At 37.3% G+C, this 24,860-nt stretch overlaps 1 protein-coding gene across 1 annotated transcript; it reads left to right on the forward strand.

The window, feature by feature from the left end:
* Positions 1-212: 212 nt before the first annotated feature.
* LOC126355473 (uncharacterized) lies at positions 213-22,520 on the forward strand. The gene is made up of 3 exons (XM_050005791.1): positions 213-1,175; positions 6,526-6,678; positions 22,129-22,520. Exons 1-3 carry the CDS (start codon positions 1,145-1,147, stop codon positions 22,518-22,520), a joined length of 576 nt encoding a protein of 191 aa, XP_049861748.1. The 5' UTR covers positions 213-1,144.
* The last annotated feature ends 2,340 nt before the right edge of the window (positions 22,521-24,860 follow it).

Raw genomic sequence — 24,860 nt, forward strand, 5'->3', positions numbered from 1 at the left:
GGAATGCAGTAGACGGTTCGTTTATTGTGTAAGCTGTAAGAAGTTTATACAGCAGTTTGAAATAATAGTTACAAAAGCTGCTAACAGATGGCGCTGTAATCGCCATACGTAATGCCTAGTATAAATACTTGCCGTTGGGGACAGCTCGGCTCGAAACGAGACTAACCAATAGAATTTCAATTCAGGTAGAGCCAATAGGATTGCTTCGCTTTGGATGAACCTGGCGTGGACAACTTTATCTTTGGAGTTTACATGTCATCTTCAATAACGTGTAGTGCATACGCGCCAATCTTTTGAGATAGTTACTGTTTTTCTCATTTATAACTGAAATTAGGCATTAATTTTAACAATAAATAGTCTTGTCATGTTGCCTTTTCACATGTTGTTATACAGTTAACGTAGTTACTGCGAAATTCCTTATGTTAGTACGATAGTTATCGTTTTTACGTGCGGCCAGGTGAAACGTGTTGACAACTCTTTTTCACGACCAACAAAATTACGCATCGTCAGTATATACCTGTTTTCCTTGCACCGACACACTTTTAGTGGTACGATTACTCAGTAGAGAAAGATAAAATACCTGTTTGGCAACAGCTTTTTGACGGTTTCTCAACTATACTAGTGAAATGTTTCGTTACTTTTTTATAAGAAGTGCTATGGTGTATTTTGTCACTGCTGTTATTTTCGTGAAAAAAAGGAGGTAAACATAACGTGGTTCATATTGTCAATACGCGTGTGCTTATTGTGCTGGAACATCCACGTATTATTTAGATCCACTGATATTTTTGTAATCTGTAGCACTTAGTTTAATGAATATCTGTCTTGACGAACTTTGTTGCCTGCTACAATTATGTGTTTATTTTGTCGTTAAATGATCATCTTATAACAAAAAAAGGCAGTGTATATGCCGCGAAAAAATCACGTAAAACTGGTAGAAAAATAATTTGTAACATTGCAATGTAAAATTCCTTTGAGCGTTTCAGTTTAGTTTCTTGTGTATATATTCAAAGCCATTCACTTATGTAACTTTTTCGATATCCCTCCAGGTTGGTAATAAAGAGTTATTCCTGTGACAGACTTAACTCATTATGTTGTATGCAGTGTCAGTACGTATCACAAGAAACAATGTTGTACACAACAGAGAATGGACTTTGAGATTAAGGTGTTCGACTCTGGTTTGTTCCGTAATTTTCGCACTTAATACATGTTTTAATTCTCATTATATTTGGGCCTAGTGAAAGTGGTTAAGATTTTACACATAAAGGGTGTAAAGCAAAGTTGTCACGTTCCCTAACTGTAGCTTCACACACATGTACTGCATGTAATATTTAGTGGCTTTTGTTTTGTAAGTGTTACAATTAGTGCAGCAAACTGACTGGGATATGGCATGTCCATGGTAGCATTACATAAGTAGGGTCGAAGCACCACTGACGGCCCGATTAAGGACAATTGCTATAGAAAATTAGTTTACAGATTACTTCAGTAATTCTATAGTTTCAAATTCTGTGGGGAGCAAGTGTTCTAAATTATATAACAAAAGCAAAAAAAATATTGAAAATGAAATGGCACATTTCCCCGATTTTTGCCACGTTAAACCTCACTATGGCTAGACATTTCCTTGCTTTTGGCTGCTACCTATTATAATGAAACTGAAGCTTTACATAATTTCAGAATCTATTTGCAGAAAAGCAGTTTCTTCTTTGTACAAACATCAGGGTGCCTACCAAATTTGAATTTTCTAATTCAATGTTGTCATGTATTATATTTACTGTATGGGGTTAGGCACACATACTACACTGGAAAGAACAAATTGCTTGTTTTAAAAATATATGATGTCCGATATGAACCATGTCAACATGTACACCACATACAGCATGACTGACCAAGTGGAGTGATCATCTGAAGGATAGTGCACATCAAAATGTCACATGGTTGCATTTATGCAACACTGCTTGTTTAAGCCAGACGAATTAGGGTCAACTGGAGGGTTAAATGGCCAGCACATGAAAAAAGTGACACAGAACAGACAGATTAAAATCCACAGTCACATCTCATGGATTAATTATGGTAGAATGTTACACTTAATCTTGAAAGAAAACTTGAAGTTTCTCGTTGAATTTTGTTAAGGTATTCATAATCTTACATTGACTTGTTTACAAAAAAAAAAAAAAATTAAAAAAAAAAAATTAATCATTTTGCAGCAAATTGTCATTATGCCTACACTATGCAATATGAAGTTACAGAACTGTGTATTAGCTATATTTGAATAAACTGTGGTGACTCATCAATGATTACTTGGTAATGTGACAGTTTGAATGTCTGTCAAGGAAGCTGATTTTTCATCCCATCAAGTCTGTTGAGACAAGTGATCAAGTGTGTGTAACAGGTACAACATACACCCTGCATATCCCTGCCCATCTGCATTAGCTACCCTGCATGTTTGACTTTGACCGTTCTGTAAAATACTTACCAATGTATACTTTCTCGAACATCAATTTCTGACATAAATTCAGGCGCTTCAGCTGACTCTTGTTTTCAGTGATTGTAACACATTAATTTCAGATTTCATTCCTTTTCTGGATAATTTTTGTTCTTGTTGTTTTTCACTTTCACTTAGTTGCTTCTTGTGTCATCTATGTACAAGCAACTTGCACTACACATAGACAGAATTCAACTTCTGTTGATTTTAAAATTGTCAACACTGTGCAAGCATTATGAGCAAGAATACTTTTCACTCTAACTTTCTGACAGACCAAGACTCGAAGTCGGGCAAGTGCTCTCTCATCTGAACTACCTGTGTACGACTCAAATCCCAACCTCATTTCTGTCAGTACGTCACCGCCTACTCAAGTTTGAGTCTAGCTCTGGCACACATTCTCAATCTGACAGGAAGTTTCATATCAGCACACATGCTGCTACAGAGTGAGCATCAATTCTGGAAATACATTCAGAGTTTGTTGAAAAACCTCTTTCTACAACAGCATTTCCAGGCGAAAGTACTGATATTTTAAGAAAATCTACAAAATTACAACATTCTTTTGTGGCAATGTAATGAGGTTCATCCAAACAAGTTTCACTTATTTTGAAAAATGCCAATTTTTTCTTTTTGAATATGAGCATCCTTACAAATGTAGACAAATTCTTGTTTGACGCAAACACAAATTTTCACCAGAAAGAGAATTTAAAGTCATAATGTCAATCTTTATACAGCTGTTTCTTGATTTAATGCTGCTGATGCATCCAAATATGAAATGGCATGTGTAGGTTTATATTTCAGTGGTTCAGCTTCAAGTAGCTTCTGTATTATACCAATAATACAAGAATGCATTTCTTCTTTTAGCCTCAAGATGTCAGTCAGTCAAGTCCTTAACTTTCTTTTGGTACCTTTGCAGTGAAATCCAAAATACACGAAGCATTGTGCAGTGATCAGATTCTTAATATTCTTCATGTCAGCCTACACGAGGGATTTTCCGATTATGCAAAATGTCTGAACTGACAACTTTCTGCATTAATGAGGTGGTAAAACTGAACAACTCATTACACAAAAATAAGCCATAGGTACATCACTTAGAAATTCACATCAAATTTTCTGACAGGATGTGCTGTCAGTGAAAAAAGCCAATTTTTGAATTAAGAATTTGTTTCCAACTGTTAAGATAGAGTTTTCAAACACTCTAAATCAGGTAAGAGTTTAATTTTAAGTCAATTGAGAAACATAAGTTCTTAGATGTGGGAGAATTTTAAAGGTAGTTTGGCCACATTTTCAATCCATTTTATGCCGCAGAATTGCAAAGGAAACCCTGAAGACTCTGTATATTGTGTATATTGTATATATCTCTGTATTGACACCTTCGTGTAGGCAAATCGTGAAAACACAATACAAGGCTCTGAAAATGGTGGTCTTTCCCAATTTGTTTGTGACACTAGTTTTAAAAGTGCAGCTGCATTGGCAGTGTAAGTTGTGAACGCAATTTCATGTTAGCAAAAGCACACATCATCTGCAGGGAACCAGCGAATGTTGGATATTGAAATTGTAGACCAGCCACAAGTTACATGTAATTTTTCTTTATTTTGAGTAGTTTCACTCAACAATCTAATATGCGGGTTACAACCACCTAACTGCAAGTTTCGTGCTACCATAAATTTATTTTACTTCATTATTCAAAAACTTCCAAGCTGCACAATTTTAGGAACATTCTGCAAATTAAAAGGTCCTTTCAAAGCGTAGGCTCTTCAGCATTGAATAAAGGCAGAATCAAAGTGTCAGGTCGAGATCTGTGACTTATTTCAAATCCCAAAAACTAACATGGATGTCCATTCGTTCATTGTATTCTTTATATTTATACGATGTCTGTGCTGTATACAGTCTGACATAATTAATGTGTGGCCGTTGGCCACATAATTTTATGAAGCTGCTCACATTTGTTGAGTGAAACTACTCAAAATAAAGAAAAAATACATGTAACTTGTGGCTGGTCTACAATTTCAATATCCAACAGTCACTGGTTCCCTGCAGATGATGTGTGCTTTTGCTAACATGAAATTGCGTTCACAACTTAACTGCCAATGCAGAGTCACTCTTACGAATTGTCTCATTATTACCTGTTACTTGGCACACTTAAACATTGCAATATGTAATATACACCTGGGTCATCAGGACACATTTGCATTTTGAGTATGTTATGGGAAAAAATTAAACAGGTGATTGGAATTTAAATATTAAATTTTTAATTAGGATTTATTACTACAATTTTAAGATGATATTCACAATTTGTCATTATATCTTATAGACTTTATGAAGTAATACAGTGACGTACAAAACATACAGAATGTGAAAAGACACATCAGCTACAAATATTACGATACACAATTGAAACTTCATATTTAAACAGAAAATAAATTTTACATCAAAATTATAAACCAAAAGAAAAGATTAAATTCAGTACAACAGTTTCTGCAGGCATAACTTACAAGAAAATTTTACTGTAACTTTTAGCTGAATGTACAGCAATTATAAAAATATTTCACAGTATCATGAATTGCAATAAAATCTTAATTTTTGATAATTAAGTTTCTTTCCAGTCAGTTTCAGAAACTTGATTCACCCAAACTCCAAAAACCGTTTGCACACAGAACAATGGAACTTCCAAACACAATGGTGCTCGACATCTGGCACGTGATACAGTTTATCTGTGAGTTTCCTGGCATCACAGGTTGCTGAAACATCAAATCGAAGGCAAAATAATAGACATTGCAAGGGTATAGTTGCTCCAAAATTCAGTCTACCAGTGCTGTTTATAGCAGACAACCAATCCAGTTCTTCACACTCTTATCTGAAAGCCCCCCCCCCCCCCCCCCCAAAAAAATAACAAAAACCAACAATTAACTTGATTTACGTATTGTCAGTTACTTTTGAGACAAAATTTTGCTTTACTTATCTGGCAATGAAGTAGACTTTCAATGGTTCTGAGTACTATCTCTGAAATAATTTCATTGTTGAAAAGCAGTTCCCAAAATGAAAGCATCCTTTTGTTTAGCTGTATGCAATGTTAAAAGGCTACATAGTAGGCAACATAGTGTTAAGTACTTTAACAAGGTGAAACAGATCAATATAGAGAATCTGCCCTCTTAGCATTTTGTAGTACAAAAATAGTATCTAGAAATAACTGTGTGCAAATATTTTATCTGTTGCTAATTTGACAAGTCCTGACCTCTTCTATATAGCTTTTAAGTAGACCAACATTTCCATTCAGACAATGGATCCAAATCACACCATATCTCTTCTGCCAGGTATTATTTCCAATCCACAGCAGCACAAAGAGGTAAAATAAAGATTAGCATAGTGCAGAATACATTGTGTAGTTCTATTTCTTTCTCAGTGAAAACAAACAAACTGTGCTTAATTTTGAATGATACATCCTTAAATAATGTGCTTGAACATGTTGCTGAATATAATTTATTTATTTAGTATGTGCTTAAACATTACTACTATTAACTATTGTACTTCTATAGAACACAGCAGGTGACAATTTTTGTAAAGTCATACAATGTAGGCTTTCATGGCCAGCATTTTCTTGAGTCAAAATTTCCAGGTTAAAAGGCCATGGTTGATGTATAAAATTACTCCTTCCTGACGTTTCGTCTCTAACTGTGGGAGACATCTTCCGAGGTAGAATGGAAGTTACCATTGTACCTCTGAAGATGTCTCCTGCACTTGGAGTAGTAGTTTTATGCAGTGACCACAGCCTTTCAACCCATAAATTATAGCCCAAGAATTCTTTGTAAGGTTAGTATTATCTGATGGAAACTATAAATAAGTTATGTTACCATGAACAGTGCAGTAAGCTTATTCGGTTTCAATAAGTTACCTGTCTAAGAGAAATCAGCATAAGACATCAACAAGACATGGCAAATGAGACTCATTGCACCTCAAATGTACAGAAAACCAAAATTTAAATACTGATTATCCTGATCTGGAAATGTAATACTGTCAAGTGTAACCTTTGGATGTTTGTTACTTTGCAGGTGAGACTAACACAGGGGATGGGATGATGTTTTACACTATATGTTGCAAAGGAAAAAAGACACCATTTTATCCAACTGTCAACATCCCACAGCAATCAGCCGTGCAATGGAAGTTTGTCAGTTCCAGATGGGTTAACCTCAGTTTTTACTTTGGTGATTTATTTGTTTTTAAAGATCACATTTATTGACATATTTTTGGCAGTAAATAAAATACTTAAAAGTCACTACCCAGTTTGGTGCTCTCCTGACATGCACTGGGCACAGAGACAATGGTAGCACTAGTACATTATGTGTATCAAAAGTGTAATCAAGTATATTTCACAAGCCAGTGGTGAAAACTGCAAACAGTTTTGAAGTAGTAAAGGCATTTTAGACAGTTAACGATTGGTAAAGATTATTGTGGCACAACGTGCAACGTCACACGACATTTACAAGCCAAATTTAAGTAATCCTATTACAAAACAGTAGTTATGCTTCAATATGGAACAGTAAGTGGGCAGTGGATAATATGTGTTCAAAACAATGAACAATCTGTGAGTTCCTTCTCAAGTACTGGAAATACCATAAGAAATTGTGTGAAAAGATAATCGTAGACTACAGGATTCAAGAACAACCATGTTAATGGAACTTTGGATTAGAAATTTAGGTAATACAGTTGCTCTGAAAATCACAGTAGAGATGAGATGCGCAGCAGCCTCAACGTAACCAATACTAAGAACAAAAAGTTAGGCCCAAATACATTCAAGTGTACACACTATCAAATAATTATTTGTACGACATACTGAGAATCTGTCAACTTGACACATTCATCCTCACGAATACTACAGTATCTATTGCTGGCCACTGTCATACCAGGAAGCTTGGTGCAATCTTATGGCACTTTAATTCTCCGCCTCGTCACAGGACAAGTAACTTATTGCTGCACATTAGCTGGCGCACTCATGCTCCTTGTGGCATGACAATGAGGAAACAAGAAGATATCACATTTATACGGGTTAAACTTTACTTACGGCTTAGGTGCCCTCGTGTGGTGATGTTGGCAACAACCGTGCAGTGCTGGAAATTATTCTCTAATATTTCATTTCTTGTAAGCACTTTTTCTAAACGTTCACTTTACTAGGATAATTAATTTACTGAGCAGGGTACATGCAAGAACATGTCAACCATAGAGTAGGAACAGGATTAATTATTTATTTCATGGTTGGTCGCTGTTGACATCAGCACAGCATGCCACCTGAACCGCAAGTAAAATTTTACCATTATATGTAACTGACAGGGTGAAACGGCTAACAATGAAACAGGCATCCAAAGTTAGGAGGAAAAAATCCCTAAATTCTCAAAAGAAGCATTCTGGCTATTAGTCTGGAGGGAGCTTCAAATATAGTGAAAAAACCAGCCTGTGTTGTTAGATTAGGAATTGGCTGTCACACCAACAAATGAAAGTCTAGTATGTTAAGAACTGCACATCAACACTCTCATTGGAAAACTTTTAGTCTCATCACACACAGTACAAGCCTGTTACACTCCTGAACACAGAACAGAGAGATAATCAATGCATAAGCTACCATATTATCTGTTGTGAACCTTCATGTGAATTTTAATATATATATATTTTTTTTGTTTTATAAGTTTGTATACATTTACACACATATTTGTCGAGAATTTACTCGAAAATTTTTTTCGAATTTTATTTTTTCGGAAATTATAATTCGAAACCTTTTTTTCTTTCGAAACCTTTTTTTCTTTCGAAACCTTTTTTTTCTTTCGAAACCTTTTTTTCTTTCGAAACCTTTTTTCGAAAAATGTTTTTCGAATTTTTCATGAATTTACCCACCCTTTAACGTGATCTGGAGACAACATAACTACCTAACCTTTGTACCCATTGTTGTTCACCAACCTAAGTTCAACACAGGATCAACATAGCCCATCTCAAACCAACACTTTTTCGACTTTTTTCACACCTTTATCTCTCCCTATATAAATTTCTATTTACTTTCACTTTAACCTCATATTAGCCTTTCCACCTTCTAATACCATGTCAACCTCACAACATCCCTACAACGACCCCATTAAATTTTATTTACATTCCCTCCGCAAACATGCCTTCACCCTAGCCAGATTACACTCCCATATTTTATTTACTCAGGCTTGTCTGACATTTGGCATTACTCCCAAAGGCCTCACACTTAAAGTTCCCATCTCTGGCTGCAATCCTTCTTTCTATCAGTCCTTATACCAGTTCCAAACAGCACAATCCATAGCCCTCACCCGCCTAATCCTTCACCTATACATCGACTCTGCCAATGAACACACCCGTCAACTCCTATCCCAAATCAAAGTCCTCAATCTTTCCTCTCCCACATCCACACCGGCTGTACATAGCATCCTCCTACAGGCCAACCGCAAATTAGAACAGCATGCCACCCTCCACCTCAAAAAACTATCCAATCTCCTGGTTTCCCACCTCCGGAAAGGCAACTCACTCACCCTCCACAACCTTTCCAACAAACCTCAACCTCCTCTCATTGCACACAGACCCAGTCTCTCCCATCTACTCAATCTCCCACTTCCAGCTCCAGTCCCCCCAACACCTCAAAATTCTAATCAACACAATCTGGAACCACAACACCCCAATTCAGTAGTTAACCTTTCCTCCAAACCCCTCTCCCAATCCGAAACCTCTGTCCTATCCAAAGGCCTCACCTTCAGCCCTACTCCCAGGTTCAACCAAACTGCCCTTGTCAAAGATTTACTGTCCTACACTCGTAGTCTCTGCTGGAAATACCACTTTGCCACGAAGAAAAATAATCCTGATCCCACTCCTAATGATCCAACTCCCCAAGACACTATCCAAATTGAACCCTGCCTGCAGCAGTTCCGTCCTCCATCACAGCGGGACCCACCTCCTCTTCCTCAAAATCACCCTCTCCAAACCTTCCAGGAATTTCTCACTTCCAGTCTTGCCTCTCAATCTTTCTTGAAAAACCTTAATCCTACTCCCAACATCACCACAGGCTATCCGTGATCTGAAAACTGACCGATCCATCATCATTCTTCCGGCTGACAAGGGTTCCACGACCATGGTACTTGATTGTTGGGAGTATGTGGCTGAGGGACTGCGTCAGCTTTCAGACGACTTTACATACAAAGTTTGCCAAGGTAATCCCATTCCTGATGTCCAGGCGGAGCTTCAAGGAATTCTCAGAACCTTAGGCCCCCTACAAAACCTTTCACCTGACTCCATCAAACTCCTGACCCCACTGACACCTCGCACTCCTACCTTCTACCTACTTCCTAAAATTCACAAACCCAAACATCCTGGTCGCCCCATTGTAGCTGGTTACCAAGCCCCCACAGAACGTATCTCTGCCTATGTAGATCAACACCTTCAACCCATTACATGCAGTCTCCCATCCTCCATCAAAGACACAAACAACTTTCTCGAACACCTGGAATCCGTACCCAGTCTGTTACTCCCGAAAACCATCCTTGTAACGATTGATGCCACTTCCCTATACACAAATATCTCACACGTCCAGGGCCTCGCTGCAATGGAGCACTTCCTTTCACGCCGATCACCTGCCACCCTACCTAAAACCTCTTTCCTCGTCACCTTAGCCAGCTTCATCCTGATGCACAACTTCTTCACTTTTGAAGGCCAGACATACCAACAATTAAAGGGAACAGCCATGGGTACCAGGATGGCCCCCTCGTATGCCAACTATTTATGGGTCGCTTAGAGGAAGCCTTCTTGGTTACCCAAGCCTGCCAACCCAAAGTTTGGTACAGATTTATTGATGACATCTTCATGATCTGGACTCACAGTGAAAAACAACTCCAGAATTTCCTCTCCAACCTCAACTCCTTTGGTTCCATCAGATTCACCTGGTACTACTCCAAACCCCATGCCACTTTCCTTGACGTTGACCTCCATCTGTGCAATGGCCAGCTTCTCACATCCATCCACATCTAACCCACCAACAAGCAACAGTACCTCCATTATGACAGCTGCCACCCATTCCATATCAAACGGTCCCTTCCCTACAGCCTAGGCCTTCGTGGCAAACGAATCTGCTCCAGTCGTGAATCCTTGGACCATTACACCAACAACCTGAAAACAGCTTTCGCATCCCGCAACTACCCTCCCTACCTGGTACAGAAGCAGATAACCAGAGCCACTTCCTCATCCTTTCAAACCCAGAACCTCTCACAGAAGAACCCCAAAAGTGCCCCACTTGTGACAGGATACTTCCCGGGACTCGATCAGACTCTGAATGTGGCTCTCCAGCAGGGATACAACTTCCTAAAGTCCTGCCCTGAAATGAGATCCATCCTTCATGAAATCCTCCCCACTCCACCAAGAGTGTCTTTCCGCCGTCCACCTAACCTTAGTTACCCTTTTGGTTCATCCCTATGAAATCCCCAAACCACCTTCCCTATCCTCTGGCTCCTACCCTTGCAACTGCCCATGGTGTAAAACCTGTCCTATGCACCCTCCCACCACTACCTACTCCAGTCCTGTAACCCAGAAGGTGTACACGATCAAAGGCAGAGCCACGTGTGAAAGCTCCCACGTGATTTACCAACTAACCTGCCTACACTGTGACGCTCTCTATGTGGGAATGACCAGCAACAAACTGTCCATTTGCATGAATGGACACAGGCAGACAGTGTTTGTTGGTAATGAGGATCACCCTGTGGCTAAACATGCCTTGGTGCACGGCCAGCACATCTTGGCACAGTGTTACACCGAGTTATCTGGATACTTCCTACCAACACCAACTTATCCGAACTCCAGAGATGGGAACTTGCCCTTCAATATATCCTCTCTTCTCGTTATCCGCCAGGCCTCAATCTCCGCTAATTTCAAGTTGCCGCCACTCATACCTCACCTGTCTTTCAACAACATCTTTGCCTCCACACTTCCGCCTCGACTTACATCTCTGCCCTTACTCTTTGCCTTTAAATATGTCTGTCTGTGTGTGTGTGTGTGTGTGTGTGTGTGTGTGTATAGAAAATCCTGAACACAGAACAAAGAGATAATCAATGCATAAAGTAGCTACCATATCCCCCAACAATCAATCCTCATGTAAGGTCTACTAATAGCATTTAAAAAGTTCACTGCATACCATTGCAGCTAGCAGAATTAAACTTTGATTATTTTGGCTAAAAATATCTTGGCTAACTGTGTTGAAATAAAATTTTTTAAAACCTTTCCAAACAGCAAAAATGTTGCATGCACATATCAGGTGCTGAAAAGTGGTGTGAAGGGGGGGGGGGGGGGGGGAAATAAAAAACTAATGTTTATAATTTGTGGGGGCAGTAGGAAGCCATTAAACTAGCTTTATCTCATTTAGCTATTCACAAGTCTCAAATATTAGCAATTAACACATTCACTGTTGGCTTATGCATGTGCTATTAACTTGTAATAAGTTTTAATTGCAGAATATGTTAAGCATTGAATAAAGAGTAAACAGAATATTGTGTTGCTGGTCACTGCTTCGACTTACAGAGACAGTCTTCACAAAGAACACATTTTTGGACACCAGAGCGGCATGGGAGATAATTATGGAGAAAAACACTCATACAAAGTGAGTTCACAATCTTGCCTATATACTGTATGGCACATTCAGAGAAAATAATCAAATAAAAGGAACAATGTTGTTCTAAGTTGAAAATAATTCAAAGATCCTAGCACACAGCCTAACTAAAAAAAAGTAGTCTGCACTTGACCAGAGTTGACCAACATGTCTAGTTCAGTCACACTGACTGACAGCAAATTACCAAACTACTGAAGCACAATCTGTCCAATATGAAGTGCAGCACCTTCAACCTTCACTCTGAGAATTTTTCCCTGAAGGTGCTCTTGATGTTGGGATTGTAAACACTATGAAGTAAATCTCCACACAGCTGAACTCTGTACCTAGCAGTTTGGCTAGGCATCATGGTCAATGATACATGCTTCATCCTGTACCATCTCCACATTCTGCTTGTGCTTCTCAGAGGCATAGGCAATGGTGGAGTTCCATCTATCACATCCATGCTGTCTCACAACCAACCTGTGTTTTAAAAATCTATTTACAGTGAGGCATAACTTGAATGAAAATTATAAAAATGTTGGGTCTTTTCTATGTTGACAACTTCATTTACTTCAAGCTAAAAAGATTGTTCAACTATTCAAACTTTTGAAACTATGCACTAAAGGCTGAAATGTCAATATCTAGTGGTGGTTATATTTCGTACTGAGTGCTGACTACCACACTTCGTTGTCTTATTTAGCCTTTTCATTTGGTGTTGACTGCATCTGACACTTTCTCCTCAGGGAGCAAGGTAAGATTCTCTGAATTCAAGTTTAGTGAGGAGTAAAATAAAAAGGTGTATGGCATTAGCATAAGGAAGACTATGGGGTGAAATTTAGCCTTATTTAAAAACTATTGCTAAATAATAATAATGTGCGAGGTGTACCGGGACACGTGAACAAATCGCCAGTGCAGACAACATGATTCACAACAAGGATGTATGTGGTCCTGATACAGTTTAATTTGTAACCAAGACAACTGCCTGTGCCTCTAATGTGAAATATTGGCCATAATATCATCAACACAGGAAGAATGTATCACACTATAATATAGCTATATTTGTACTAATATATTTTATGAAGAAAAACCAGTCTGACAAGTGGTAAAAAAATTTCAATTAAACAAAAGGACACTCATCTTTGGTATAAATGAGAAATGAATTTTCACAAGGAAGGTTGTAGCTGACAAGCAAAATTTCAGATGAGAAAGGATCCACAAATACTGCCTGAATTTATAATACCATTCCATAGCCGTGTTGCAGCACATGCACTATAGTAAGGGAAGGCACTGATACCATCTTATCCTGCCCTGTCACTGATTTAAATGTGGGAGAACAGCACCTGCAATCAGCATTTAAAACCAGATTGCTATAAATAACTTATGAGGGACTATGGCATAAAGCCATAATAAAGAGATGCACTAATGCCTGAATTCATAGAAAATCACCATTTGTTGAGCTGCGTACTAACACACGCACTGTACCAATTGATAAATGTGGTACCACCGCAGCCTGTTTTGGTATTGGTTGAATTGTGGAATTTGAGCCTGCAGGCAGAAATGCAAACTAAGTTACAGTAAGTAATTTATAAGGAGCTGTGACAAAAATAAACAATGGCATAACACAGAGGTGCACTAATATCTGGATTCATAGTACTCACTATTCCTCGGGCTGTGTTTCAGTACATACGATGTAGAATTGCAAACCGGATTGCTGTAACTTACGAGGAACTATGGCATAAAACTAGAATGATATTTTATAACAAAAATGTACATTAACGTCTGGATTTATAATACTCAGTTCTCTGGGCTGTGCTGTAGGGCACATGCTGTAATGGGGTATGGACCTGCTACACCCTCTGTTGGTTGCTTTTGGACATCTGAACCTGCAAACAGTATATTATATTAGACTGCTGACATTAACAGATAATAGAGCACTGGTTAAATTTTACTTATAGCTCAGGCAGCGTGGTGCTGTGATGCTGGCAATGACCGTTTATTTATTCTGTATATTTTGTTTCTTGTAATTACTTGTTCTCAATGCTTGCTTTACAAGGATAATTAAATAATTAAATTACTGAGCAAACAAGGGTACATACGAGAACCTGACAACTAGAGAACAGCATTAATTATTTACTTCATGGTTGATCATTGCCATCAGCAGCACACTATGCCGCTTGAGTCATACGTAGAATTTTACCACACTGATTAATTACAAGCATTTTTTGCTGCAGGGATGTATGTTGTTGGGAGGGGAGGGGGGGCACTAGTAACATACCTTTTTCCACAAGTGCATCTTCTTTGTCTGCCAACAGAGATAATTTGATCAAACTGGATTCTTCTGAATTTGGTAGAACCGGGGAGGCACTATTACTCCTTTTGTTTCTCTTTGTAGAGTACAGTCTACGTTGAGGTAAAATCTTTTGTGCTTGTTTCCTTTCTATTTGCAGCAGTGCCTGTTTTTGCTGCAACATTCCGATAGCTACAGTTGCCTTTAGTGATGATAACATTTTTTTAGCAGTTTCCAAGCCATTTGAGGTCAGTTCAAATACAATACCAGAAAACTCTGCGATAAGTTCCCTTCTTTGGATTGACAAAGGTACAGAATCATTAACCCTTTTTTGTGTTACCTCCACTAGTATCTGTTTTCTCGTCTACAACAGAAATATCTTCACTCTCAATAAGTGTAACTTCACTATTTCCTGGGTGTTCAGAAGGTTGCTGCTTCAACTGAATCTGGCAAACACTATGTATGTGCTTGCACATATTCCATTTGATGGTGTAGTCAATACATGTACAAGAATACCTATGAATGTAAGCCCTACATTTAATGCACATCAATCTGCAGCTGCACTGAAAGTCATTATCATATACAAAATAATCTGTTGACCTTCTTGAAGAAGAATGCACTTTCCAACCAGAAAACTCCATAGTAATGAAGTCCTCCTTAATATTATTCCCCGATTTATGCTGAAGGCGAATGTCCTTAAGTTTACTCATCAGTTTACCTTTATTTAGCACAATAAGCCTGTCAAACAGCTTGTGCTACACAAATGACATCAGTGCAAAAATAGCTTTGTGTAAACGCTTGACACATTTACTACCTAGATATATATATTTAATAGTGCAATGCATTCTTTCTATATGCATGTTGGTATTGATTCCAGCATTCAATCTATGGCAATATGCCCAACAATTTGCATTCCCAACATAATTGTCTCTGAAGTATGTGGCAAATTGAACAGTATCAGTATCACAATCCAATCTCTCTAGCACAATATTTAACATCTCATCAAATGAATCTACATCCTGCTCATGCATCAAAGTTCTGATTTGCTTGTATACTTCACCTTGTTTTTCTACACCTTGAATCTTAAATTTGATATTCTTCCTACAACATCTATCAACATGCCATGTACAATAAAGTCGCATAGATGGAGCTGCCATGACATCATTCCATGCAATAAAGAAAGACTCGGCCAAATCCGACATAAAAAAATTTGGCGAAATTGATCCAACCTGCCTCTTTATGTGCTGGAAAAATATGGACAGCATCTGGGAGTCATTCCTGTTAGATATTAGAAACGCGCATGGAAACCCACGTCTCAGATCGTCTAGCACTAGTAGAGTTATAAGTTCAAAATCATACCCATTAAGACCATGTGTCCCATCAACACAAACGCAGTCGTTCCCATATCTCTTTAATATCTCGCCTTGAACATTGTTCATAATTATTAATGCAAAATCAGAGCGCTTTAATTGTGGGTACGAATCAAGGACTACATCCTGTGGTTTATAGAAAAGCACACAAGGACTGTCTCCACCATTTACTTCAGTTACCCATGCTTCAACACTTATTGCATCATTATGGTGTCTTATTGACTTTAAGGACAAATTATAAGACTGATCTATATTATGTAGATCCTGTCTCGTAATCAAATGTATCATTTCTAAGTTCGAATCTACAAGTGCATCTCTAAGTTTGTCTAATATGACAGAATGGTATGACACTTGCTATATCTGCAGCAATACTTTCGCTTTCTCTTTTTGTTAGTTGCAAATGACATAGTCGGATTTGTGGGCAACCTGTGCTGAAACATTTCACACAGCAGGTTTCATTCTTTTTCATATCTACTCTCATCTTAGCAGGGCACAGTGCATCAATCTTACTACTACCTTGCAATTTAAGACATCACACGTTTTTTCGTCTAGGCACAAACTTACCAGACTGGTGACAAATATAAGAAACAACTTCTGAATCAACCTTATCATGGGAACCACGACATTTGACTAACTTTGAGAGCGTTGTCTGCTCAGTTTGCTCCTTCCACTTCTGAAATTCATCAGCGGTGCTAAAATGTAATATTTCACATCCACTTCATGTGCTGACTGTAAATGTTCAAACAGGCACTTTTCAGAAGTATTTCTTTCATTACACAGGGCGCACACAAACAATTTTTTCTGCTCTATTTGCAGTCCATGAACCTCTAACAGGTGTCTATTCAAATTTCCTTTTTTAGGATAGACCTTATCGCACACATGGCACTGAAAAATCATGTTGGACACAACAAAAATTTCACTGCTTACATGGACAACTTCACAGCACAAAGTAACAGTAAGGGCAAAATACACTTATTCCATACGTATCTGCTGACAAAACCGCACGTGTGTCTAACTTTCGAAAGATAAATGTCTGCGCCACCCGCCACGGCGCCAAAACGAAGCAATCCTATTGGATATCGCTAGTCTGAAATACTATTGGTTATTTTCGTTTCGAGCCGAGCTCTCCCTAAAGGTTTCTAGTATAAATAGTGATCCGAAGCCCAGAGCGATCAGTTCCACTACTGAAACGTGAAAGGAGGTTAGCGTATCAAAGGAAGAGATTAAAACCATGTACTCTATTGAACAAGTACCACAGGTTAGAAGAGAGTCCTACGGCAACAAGGCGAAGTTTTCAAGCATGATTTAATGTTCCAAAAGGACCCAATCCGAAAACCATTCCTACGCTCTTCGTAAATTTTCAATGAACAGGCAGCATAACTGATTATCTATTGGGGCATGTTGGCCACAAGCAAACAGCAGTTACGCCTGAAAATATCGCCACAGTTTCTGGAATTATTCAGTGAAATCCAATGTCATCTGTCCGTAGAATTGCATCTGAGACTGGTTTGAAGTGTTCCAGCATGCAGAAAATACTGAGAAGGAGCCTACACATGTTTCCATTCAAAATTCAAATGCACCAGGCCATACCTGTACGAGCTATGCAACAAAGGGTTGCCTTTGTTAATCAGATGCTCACAATGATTGATAGTGAAGGATTTGATGTTGGCTGCATCTCGTTTACAGATGAAGCATACTTCCACCTGAATGGATACGTGAATAAGCATAACTTCCGATTTTGGGATTCCGAAAAGGACAATCTAAATTGATATGAAGTACCCTCATACAAAAGATCAGTAAATTTCTTTGAAATCTCATCAGGATTGACTTGGCATTACCCAGGGATGAGATCTATCTAGATAAAACACTTTGTTTGCTAAAATTTAATCAATATTTCATCTGTACTGACTCAAGTTCTACATGCTTATTTAGAGTATGTGCATCTGTCAATGGACGTACTCCCCCCCTCCTCTCTGCCCATCGCTTTATACACTACTAATAATGGGTTATTGCATGCACTAGAACTCCTTTCTATTATTACCCCATCTAACGTTTTATTAGTCTCTTGTATGACTGGACATACACTTAATGGCACCGGACAGGATTTACAGAAAAAAGGTGATTCATTTTTTATCTTAAAACTACATACATAGTTACCAAGTGCTCCAGGTTTATCTGAGAAAACTTTACTATCTTTCAATAATGTATGGTATAGATCAGTTTTCTATAACTCAGTTAACAGTTCAGATTCATAAGCTTTTGTCCTAATTAGTTCTTGCAACATACTTTTTGTGTCCAAAGTATTTTCAAAAATCCATCACAGTGCTCATTGCTACAAGGCAGATGTTGTATGTCTTGACACTACCAGTAATCTTCCCAATACTTAGTCTTGTTCAGTACATTTTAATATCTGTGCAGAAAAATCCAGCAGTACTTCGAGTCCCATCAGTCAATCAATCAATCCCTAGTAACAACTACAAATTTACATTAGGCACTACTAAGCATGTCTACATAAATGTAAAAATTTTTAATGCTATCTGTAACTGCACTTCATACTTAATTTGTCTTGCTTTGCTCCCAGTTATTCCTACTACATGTATCCCAATGACCAGTAGTATTGGATTCACTTTGAACAAAGCCTCAGGCACAATAGAAGTTTTATTTCCAAAATCCAAGTACACACTAACTTCCTGATTGTCAATCATTCTCAAAATATTAGTTTAACAAATTCGATACCAGCAAGTAACCAATTTCGTAGCAGTGTGATGTCACTTAAGGGAACCAACCTTTTTTCATGTGGACCTACACTCAGTTGGACATGTCCTGAATCCTGACTCCTTAACCAGAACATTGACCGTTTTATGTTACTATTGTTGTTTAACATGTCGAAAAAGGCTGCACTATTCTAGCACCTCCCTTTAGGACGCTATTTGTAAATGTTTGTTTATCAGTGCTTTATGCTCCATGTCTTTGTTATTTTGATTTACTGTTCTGACTTATTTACCTGACAATAATTAGCTTCTCATATTTTTTGTTATTTATGGTTAAATTTACCCCCTTCCTAGTGCATATCCTCATGACTGGGATTACTGCTCTCATTATTCATCATATCTAGATTTTCATCAAATAACAGCAATTCATTCACAGTATATTAACCTCTATGTAAAATTATCTTTCTTATGTAGTATGTTGCTTTACCAATACCTTTGCTAGATTTACTTAGATGTTGTTAGATGCCGTTCTGTATACTTCTTGAAACTACCACCTGAACTGTTAAAATATTTTGAGTGTAATGATTCTCCTGTCAATTTCTCTTGTATTGTTTTAGTATTTCTCCTGAAAATTGCCCCAAGAGGTAAGTGGGCGTATCCCCACCCCAGTGTCCCCTAGCAAATAGCTCAAAATGAAATCTATCATTCTACTGTCTTCAACAATGTAGGAAAAGACAGATTGCTACTTACCATAAAGAAGACAGGTTAAGTTGCATACAGGCACATTGTTAATATTCCCACTTGGAGTTTCCATTGCTTGAATTTTCTAGAGTCTTTCCAGTTTGGGGTAATGACCTGAAAAGCACTCATGGAAAGTCAGTTGGATGTACTTCCCTCATCTGGTTTAAACTTTCAAAAATGCTTATAAAAGTTCATTCCACTTGCTTACTGTAATTCCTCTAATAGTATTGTTGCATTGAAGGGTTTACCTTTAACTTGACTTTCTAGTAATTCCCTTCTAGATTTTGCCTATTCATCCCAAGAAAGCTGTCTATTTCGTAAAGTGTGTGAAGTCTCCTGAAATTTCTGATCTAACAATGCTTATATTTTTCCCTTCGAACCTAAATGTATCTCGTGTGAATATATGGAATTTCCGTTATCGCTTCTCTGTTCTAAAACCTCTGTGCATTTGCGCATCTGATACCTGAGCTAAAACCAACTCATATTCTGCTTCTGCGAACTTACTTAAAACTATCTACGTCCATATACAGATCTTTAATACATTCATGTATCCTTCCCAAACTAAGTCACAATATTTCAAGACTTCAGTTTGTATTTCTTCTTGTAACACTGAGTCTTTGCTCTAGCCCTTGTCCTAAATGATCTGACCATCTCAACCCTCTTGTAGCCTTAAGTTGGGGTATTAATTTTGAAGCAAGTTAATAACTTGGGCTGCTGATCACATTTTCACAGCACTTGGCACAGTAAGTTAATGACACACTGCAGGGGAGGTAGCAACACTAGAATTTTGTATAATCATTTTTCATAACACTCATCTTTTATTCTTCTCCTTTGTTGTAAGTGGTAGGCTTGTAGCCCATTCTGCCATTTTGTATACTGGTCTAGAAGATGCTCAGCTCTTTTTAATAATAATAATAATAATAATAATAATAATAAATTGGCTACACCATTGCAATTTCATAACCACTTTTACAACCCTTTAGATCACATAACATCAACAGATATGAAGAAAGTAAATTGGAAAAAGAAAACACTACATGGCAAGCACCCATATCATCTAACACAGCCACACATTGATTAAGACACATCCAACACATGGCTAAGAAAAGGCCATATATACAGTGAGATGGAAGGATTCATGATTGCAATACAGGATCAAACAAACACCAGATATTACAGATATTATTAAAGATCCCAATACCACAACAGATAAATGCTGACTTTGCAAACAACAAATAGAAACAGTAGATCACATCACAAGCGGATGTACAATACTAGCAAATACAGAATACCCTAGAAGACATGACAATGTAGCAAAAATAATACATCAACAACTTGACATACAACAAACTAATAAAACAACACGTTCCCACATACATGTATGCACCACAAAATGTACTGGAGAATGATGAATACAAATTATACTGGAACAGAACCGTTATAACAGATAAAACAACACCACATAACAAACCTGACATCATACTCACCAATAAAAAGAAGAAATTAACACAACTAATCGAAATATCCATACCCAATACAACAAATATACAGAAGAAAACAGGAGAAAAAATTGAAACAGAAATCTGTAATTATTTACATGTTCAAGTACCCGAAAGTTCCTAAATGCAATGTAACATATACCGTACAGTTAAAAGAAAGTCATGCTTGATCAAGGTCTGCATCACTTTCCATTTTTAACCAGACATAATGTCTGAGAAAGGAAAGACATAATAGTAATAATAATAATAACAACGTGAACACTGATGGACTTTCTGCTGTTGAATAGATATATTTTCAGCCATTTCACTTCAAAATACAAGTCAGCATCAACCTTCATGCTAACACAACACACACAACTTTTACTCCATCCTCACACTTCAAACTATTACTATAAACTGCCCAAAGACAAAGATTTGTGTCAAACAAGATGTAACAAAGAAAACACTATCATACATCAATCTGTTTGTGCTAAATCACCTTTGAAACTTTCATTTCAAAAAATAAAGTACACATATTGTTTATCACTGCTTATCTTTTTAAGAAATCCATAATCATTATCATAATTACATTAAGTGTTCATATATCTTGACATTTATACATTTTCATATAGCTATGTGGTACTGAATTTATGGGTTTTGAGTCTCCAACTTGGGAATTAGTCATTTCATATGACCCAAGATCAGTACATTTATCTTATGATAACTAGCTTTATAACGTTGCCTCCCCAAGAATTTTGAAAATGTAAAATGCAAGGAAAATTTTGATACAAAATAATAAAACTGATTATGCCAACAAGATTTGCAGTGTAACAAATCAACATTCGTAGGTTCTTCATTACATGATATACAACGTTTTTGATTCATTAGTATCATTACTCCATTTAAATGAGGAAAAGAGCAAATTTTCGCTTTACAAAATTCTTTTCTCACAAATTTTCAAAACAATTACAAAGTCTGACCTTTTACCTATTTTCAGTTGTTAGATTGTTACCAAATGTTATGTAACATACAAAGGGATAAGCAAAAGGTGGTACACACAACAAAAATATCTACTTGGAACTCTGCCCTTTGACATAAAGCTACATACATTGATTTTATCATAGAGGTGTGACAGTATGTTATTTTCTACTTTATTTATTTTCGTGTTCCATAGATTCTTGATGCGAGTGTATCACTAGGATGTAGCATATGTCGAATTAGTATTCAAAACAAAGTTTTACCTGTTTCTTGAATTTAGTCATATACCCAATGACTAATTTAACATGAAAAGGAAATTTATTGCATACTTTTATGCTTGACTAATTTACTCCTTTCTTTAATGTGCTGAGATTTTTATATCATTTGGAAAATCATGTTTCCTTCTTGTATCATGATATTCATTGTTTGTTTTGTAAATTGTATGATTATTGTTCACAGGGCACATGGTGAGGATCCCATGCTGTTTAAATAAGTTTCTGCAAGAGCATCTGGGGTGCACTCTATCCATAATTCTGATGACTTTTCTATGCTATAAGGACTACATTTGCTCATGGTTAGTTACACCAAAATATGGTGCCAAATGTCATAAGTGTGTGGAAAATCCTAGGTATGCAGCTTTAATTGTTTCCAACTTACAAACAGATGAAATTGAGCGAATGGCAAATGCAGTTGAATGCAGTCTTTTACATATGTCGCTGATGCGAACTGGCCAGTTTAGATTGTTGTTCATGTGTAATCCCAGGAATTTGGAAGACTCAACATATTTCTTTATCACATATTTTACATCAATATCCCCCCCCTCTCTCCCTTTTTTTTTTTTTAAATACTGAATGCATTGTCTTTTTCACATTGAGTGACAGACTACTACTGCAATTGGCTGTTGTGTCAATCATAATGGTTGTGACATCAGTAAGCAGGTTGAAGTGTGCTTTTTGTGTATGACAGCATGACAGATCATTGATAAAGATGAGGAAAAGTAAGGGACCAAGTGCTGAGTCCTGTGGCACTCCACATTTTACTGTGTCCCAGCCAGAGCAGGCAGCTGCCATTGCAGAATTGTTCAATACCACCTTCTGTCATCTAGATATGACTTGAGCAACATCCTTACTTTACCATTTAATCCATAGCACTCAGACTTGTAAGCAAAGTTTGTGATCTACACAGTCACACGCTTCTGGGCAGATCACAGAAGTTACCAACCAGTGACTTTTTATTGTTTATTGATTCAAGAGTTGGTTGACAAATGACAAAGTGACCTGTTAAGTTGAAGTACTTGTTTGGAATCCAAACTGATTTTTATTAAGATGATCCATGATTCTCTTGAACATTCGTTTCTCTAGGGTTTTAGAGAGATATGTTAACAATGAAATTGGCCATAGCTGGAAACATCAGCCTTAACCTTTTTTGAACAGTGGTTCCACAATTGCTTATTCAAGTCTATTAGGGTCAGTACCTTGATTTATGGACTCATTAAAAATGTAACAAAGGATTTCAAGAATAAATCTGTAATAGTACTTCTGTACTTTGCTAGATATATTATCCACACTAATGGAATTTTTATTTTTCGATTGCCTTATACCTTCCCAATCTCTTTGGTTGTAACATAGGGTACATGAGGTGACTAATTTTGTTCTGCACTGCTTTTTTACAAGACTCGTGGCTCCAGATCTAGGCCCTTTGCAACCAATTTGATCTGCTACTGTCAAAAAATGGTTGTTGAAGGTATTGGCAACTATTATCACCTTCCTCTGCCATACCTCCATTATGACACACTTCGATACTGTCTGTATGTTCTGTAATTTTTCCTAGCTCCCTTTTGATAACCTCCCACATAGTTTTTATTTTATCATTTGAATTTTTAATTTCAGATTGAATAAACACTCTCTTGGATTTTTTAATGACACTCTTTGGAGTGCTACAGTATAATTTGTAGTGCTCCCTATCCTGAGATTTGTTACAATTTTTAAATGAGACAGGATGTTTTGTTTCCTTAGTGAGCCATAGTATACTATAATCACTCAGATTGGTGTTTTTGATTTTTTTGGCAAAATACAGCTTCAAAAATGGCAACGAATTCATTCAGGAATATGTTAAATTTATCACTGACATCATTAGCTTGACATAGTGTGTCCCATTCCAACTGCTGCAAATGTCTGCTGAAGGTTTCTAGATTCTCACTATTGATTAGTCTAAGAGCTATGTTGGTAAAACTACTTTTTTTAGCCATGCTTACATCATTAATTCTTAACAATTGCACATCATGGTCAGAAAGATGATTTATGATTCATTTTACATTTATGAGGGTTGGAACTCAAATCAAAATCACAAGGGCTTAAGTTGTATTAAATGATCATTTTTGGAGCATCACCTGCGACCAGCTTTTCGAAAGAAGCGGCGACGCTTTTTGCGCAATTCACCCATCATTTTGCACAACAATGCGTGGGTGCATACAGCGCAATCTGTGGCTTCTCCGTTCGGTCGATGGACTGGGAAGTACTGTACCATCAACCATACTCCCCGGACTTGTGTCCTTGTGACTGATTTGATTTGGAAAATCAAGGAACCACTTCGTGGCTTCAGAACTGTTCCAGAGATTCAACAGGCAGTAGACCGCTCCTTTCGCACCATCAAAAGAACAGGCTCTACTAACGGTATACTACACCTTCCACATCTCTGGCAATGGGTTCTACACAACACTGGTGACTACTTTGAAGGAGAGTAACAGGTGCAAACATGTAACTCTTTTGTATTGGTTGTGAATAAATAGTTTCCAATACTTAAGTTCCAACCCTCATTTGTTATCTACTCTGTTATCGTCTACAAAAATATTGTCAATTAGACTTGTGCAGTTCATAGTCACCCTTGTGGGAAAGTAAACAACTGCTTTCAGATTAAAATAGCTCATTACGTTATCAAAATCTGTTGTATCATTATTACAGGTAAGGAAATTTATATCAAAAACGCCAAGCATGATTATTTCTTTGTTTTTTGAGAACAGGCGAGTTAAAAGTGATTCTGTTTGCTTGAGGAATATAGTAAGCTTTCCTTAGGGTGCTCTGTAAACAGTAATCACATAAACAGGCAACTTATTGATGTGGAGTTCTATGCAATAAGCCTCAAAATGTTGATCAACAATAATTATTTTACATCTACAGACCTGCACACTATTA

This window comes from Schistocerca gregaria, chromosome 3 (genome assembly GCF_023897955.1).
Source record: "Schistocerca gregaria isolate iqSchGreg1 chromosome 3, iqSchGreg1.2, whole genome shotgun sequence".
In the NCBI taxonomy this organism is placed as follows: Eukaryota; Metazoa; Arthropoda; class Insecta; order Orthoptera; family Acrididae; genus Schistocerca; species Schistocerca gregaria.

Excerpts from the sequence above, each read along its gene's own strand:
- LOC126355473 (XM_050005791.1), top strand. The coding sequence starts at position 1,145 with ATGGACTTTGAGATTAAGGTGTTCGACTCTG. Across the intron at positions 1,176-6,525 it reads GATTAAGGTGTTCGACTCTG|GTGAGACTAACACAGGGGAT; the intron begins GTTTGTTCCGTA and ends GTTACTTTGCAG. Across the intron at positions 6,679-22,128 it reads TAACCTCAGTTTTTACTTTG|GGCACATGGTGAGGATCCCA; the intron begins GTGATTTATTTG and ends TATTGTTCACAG.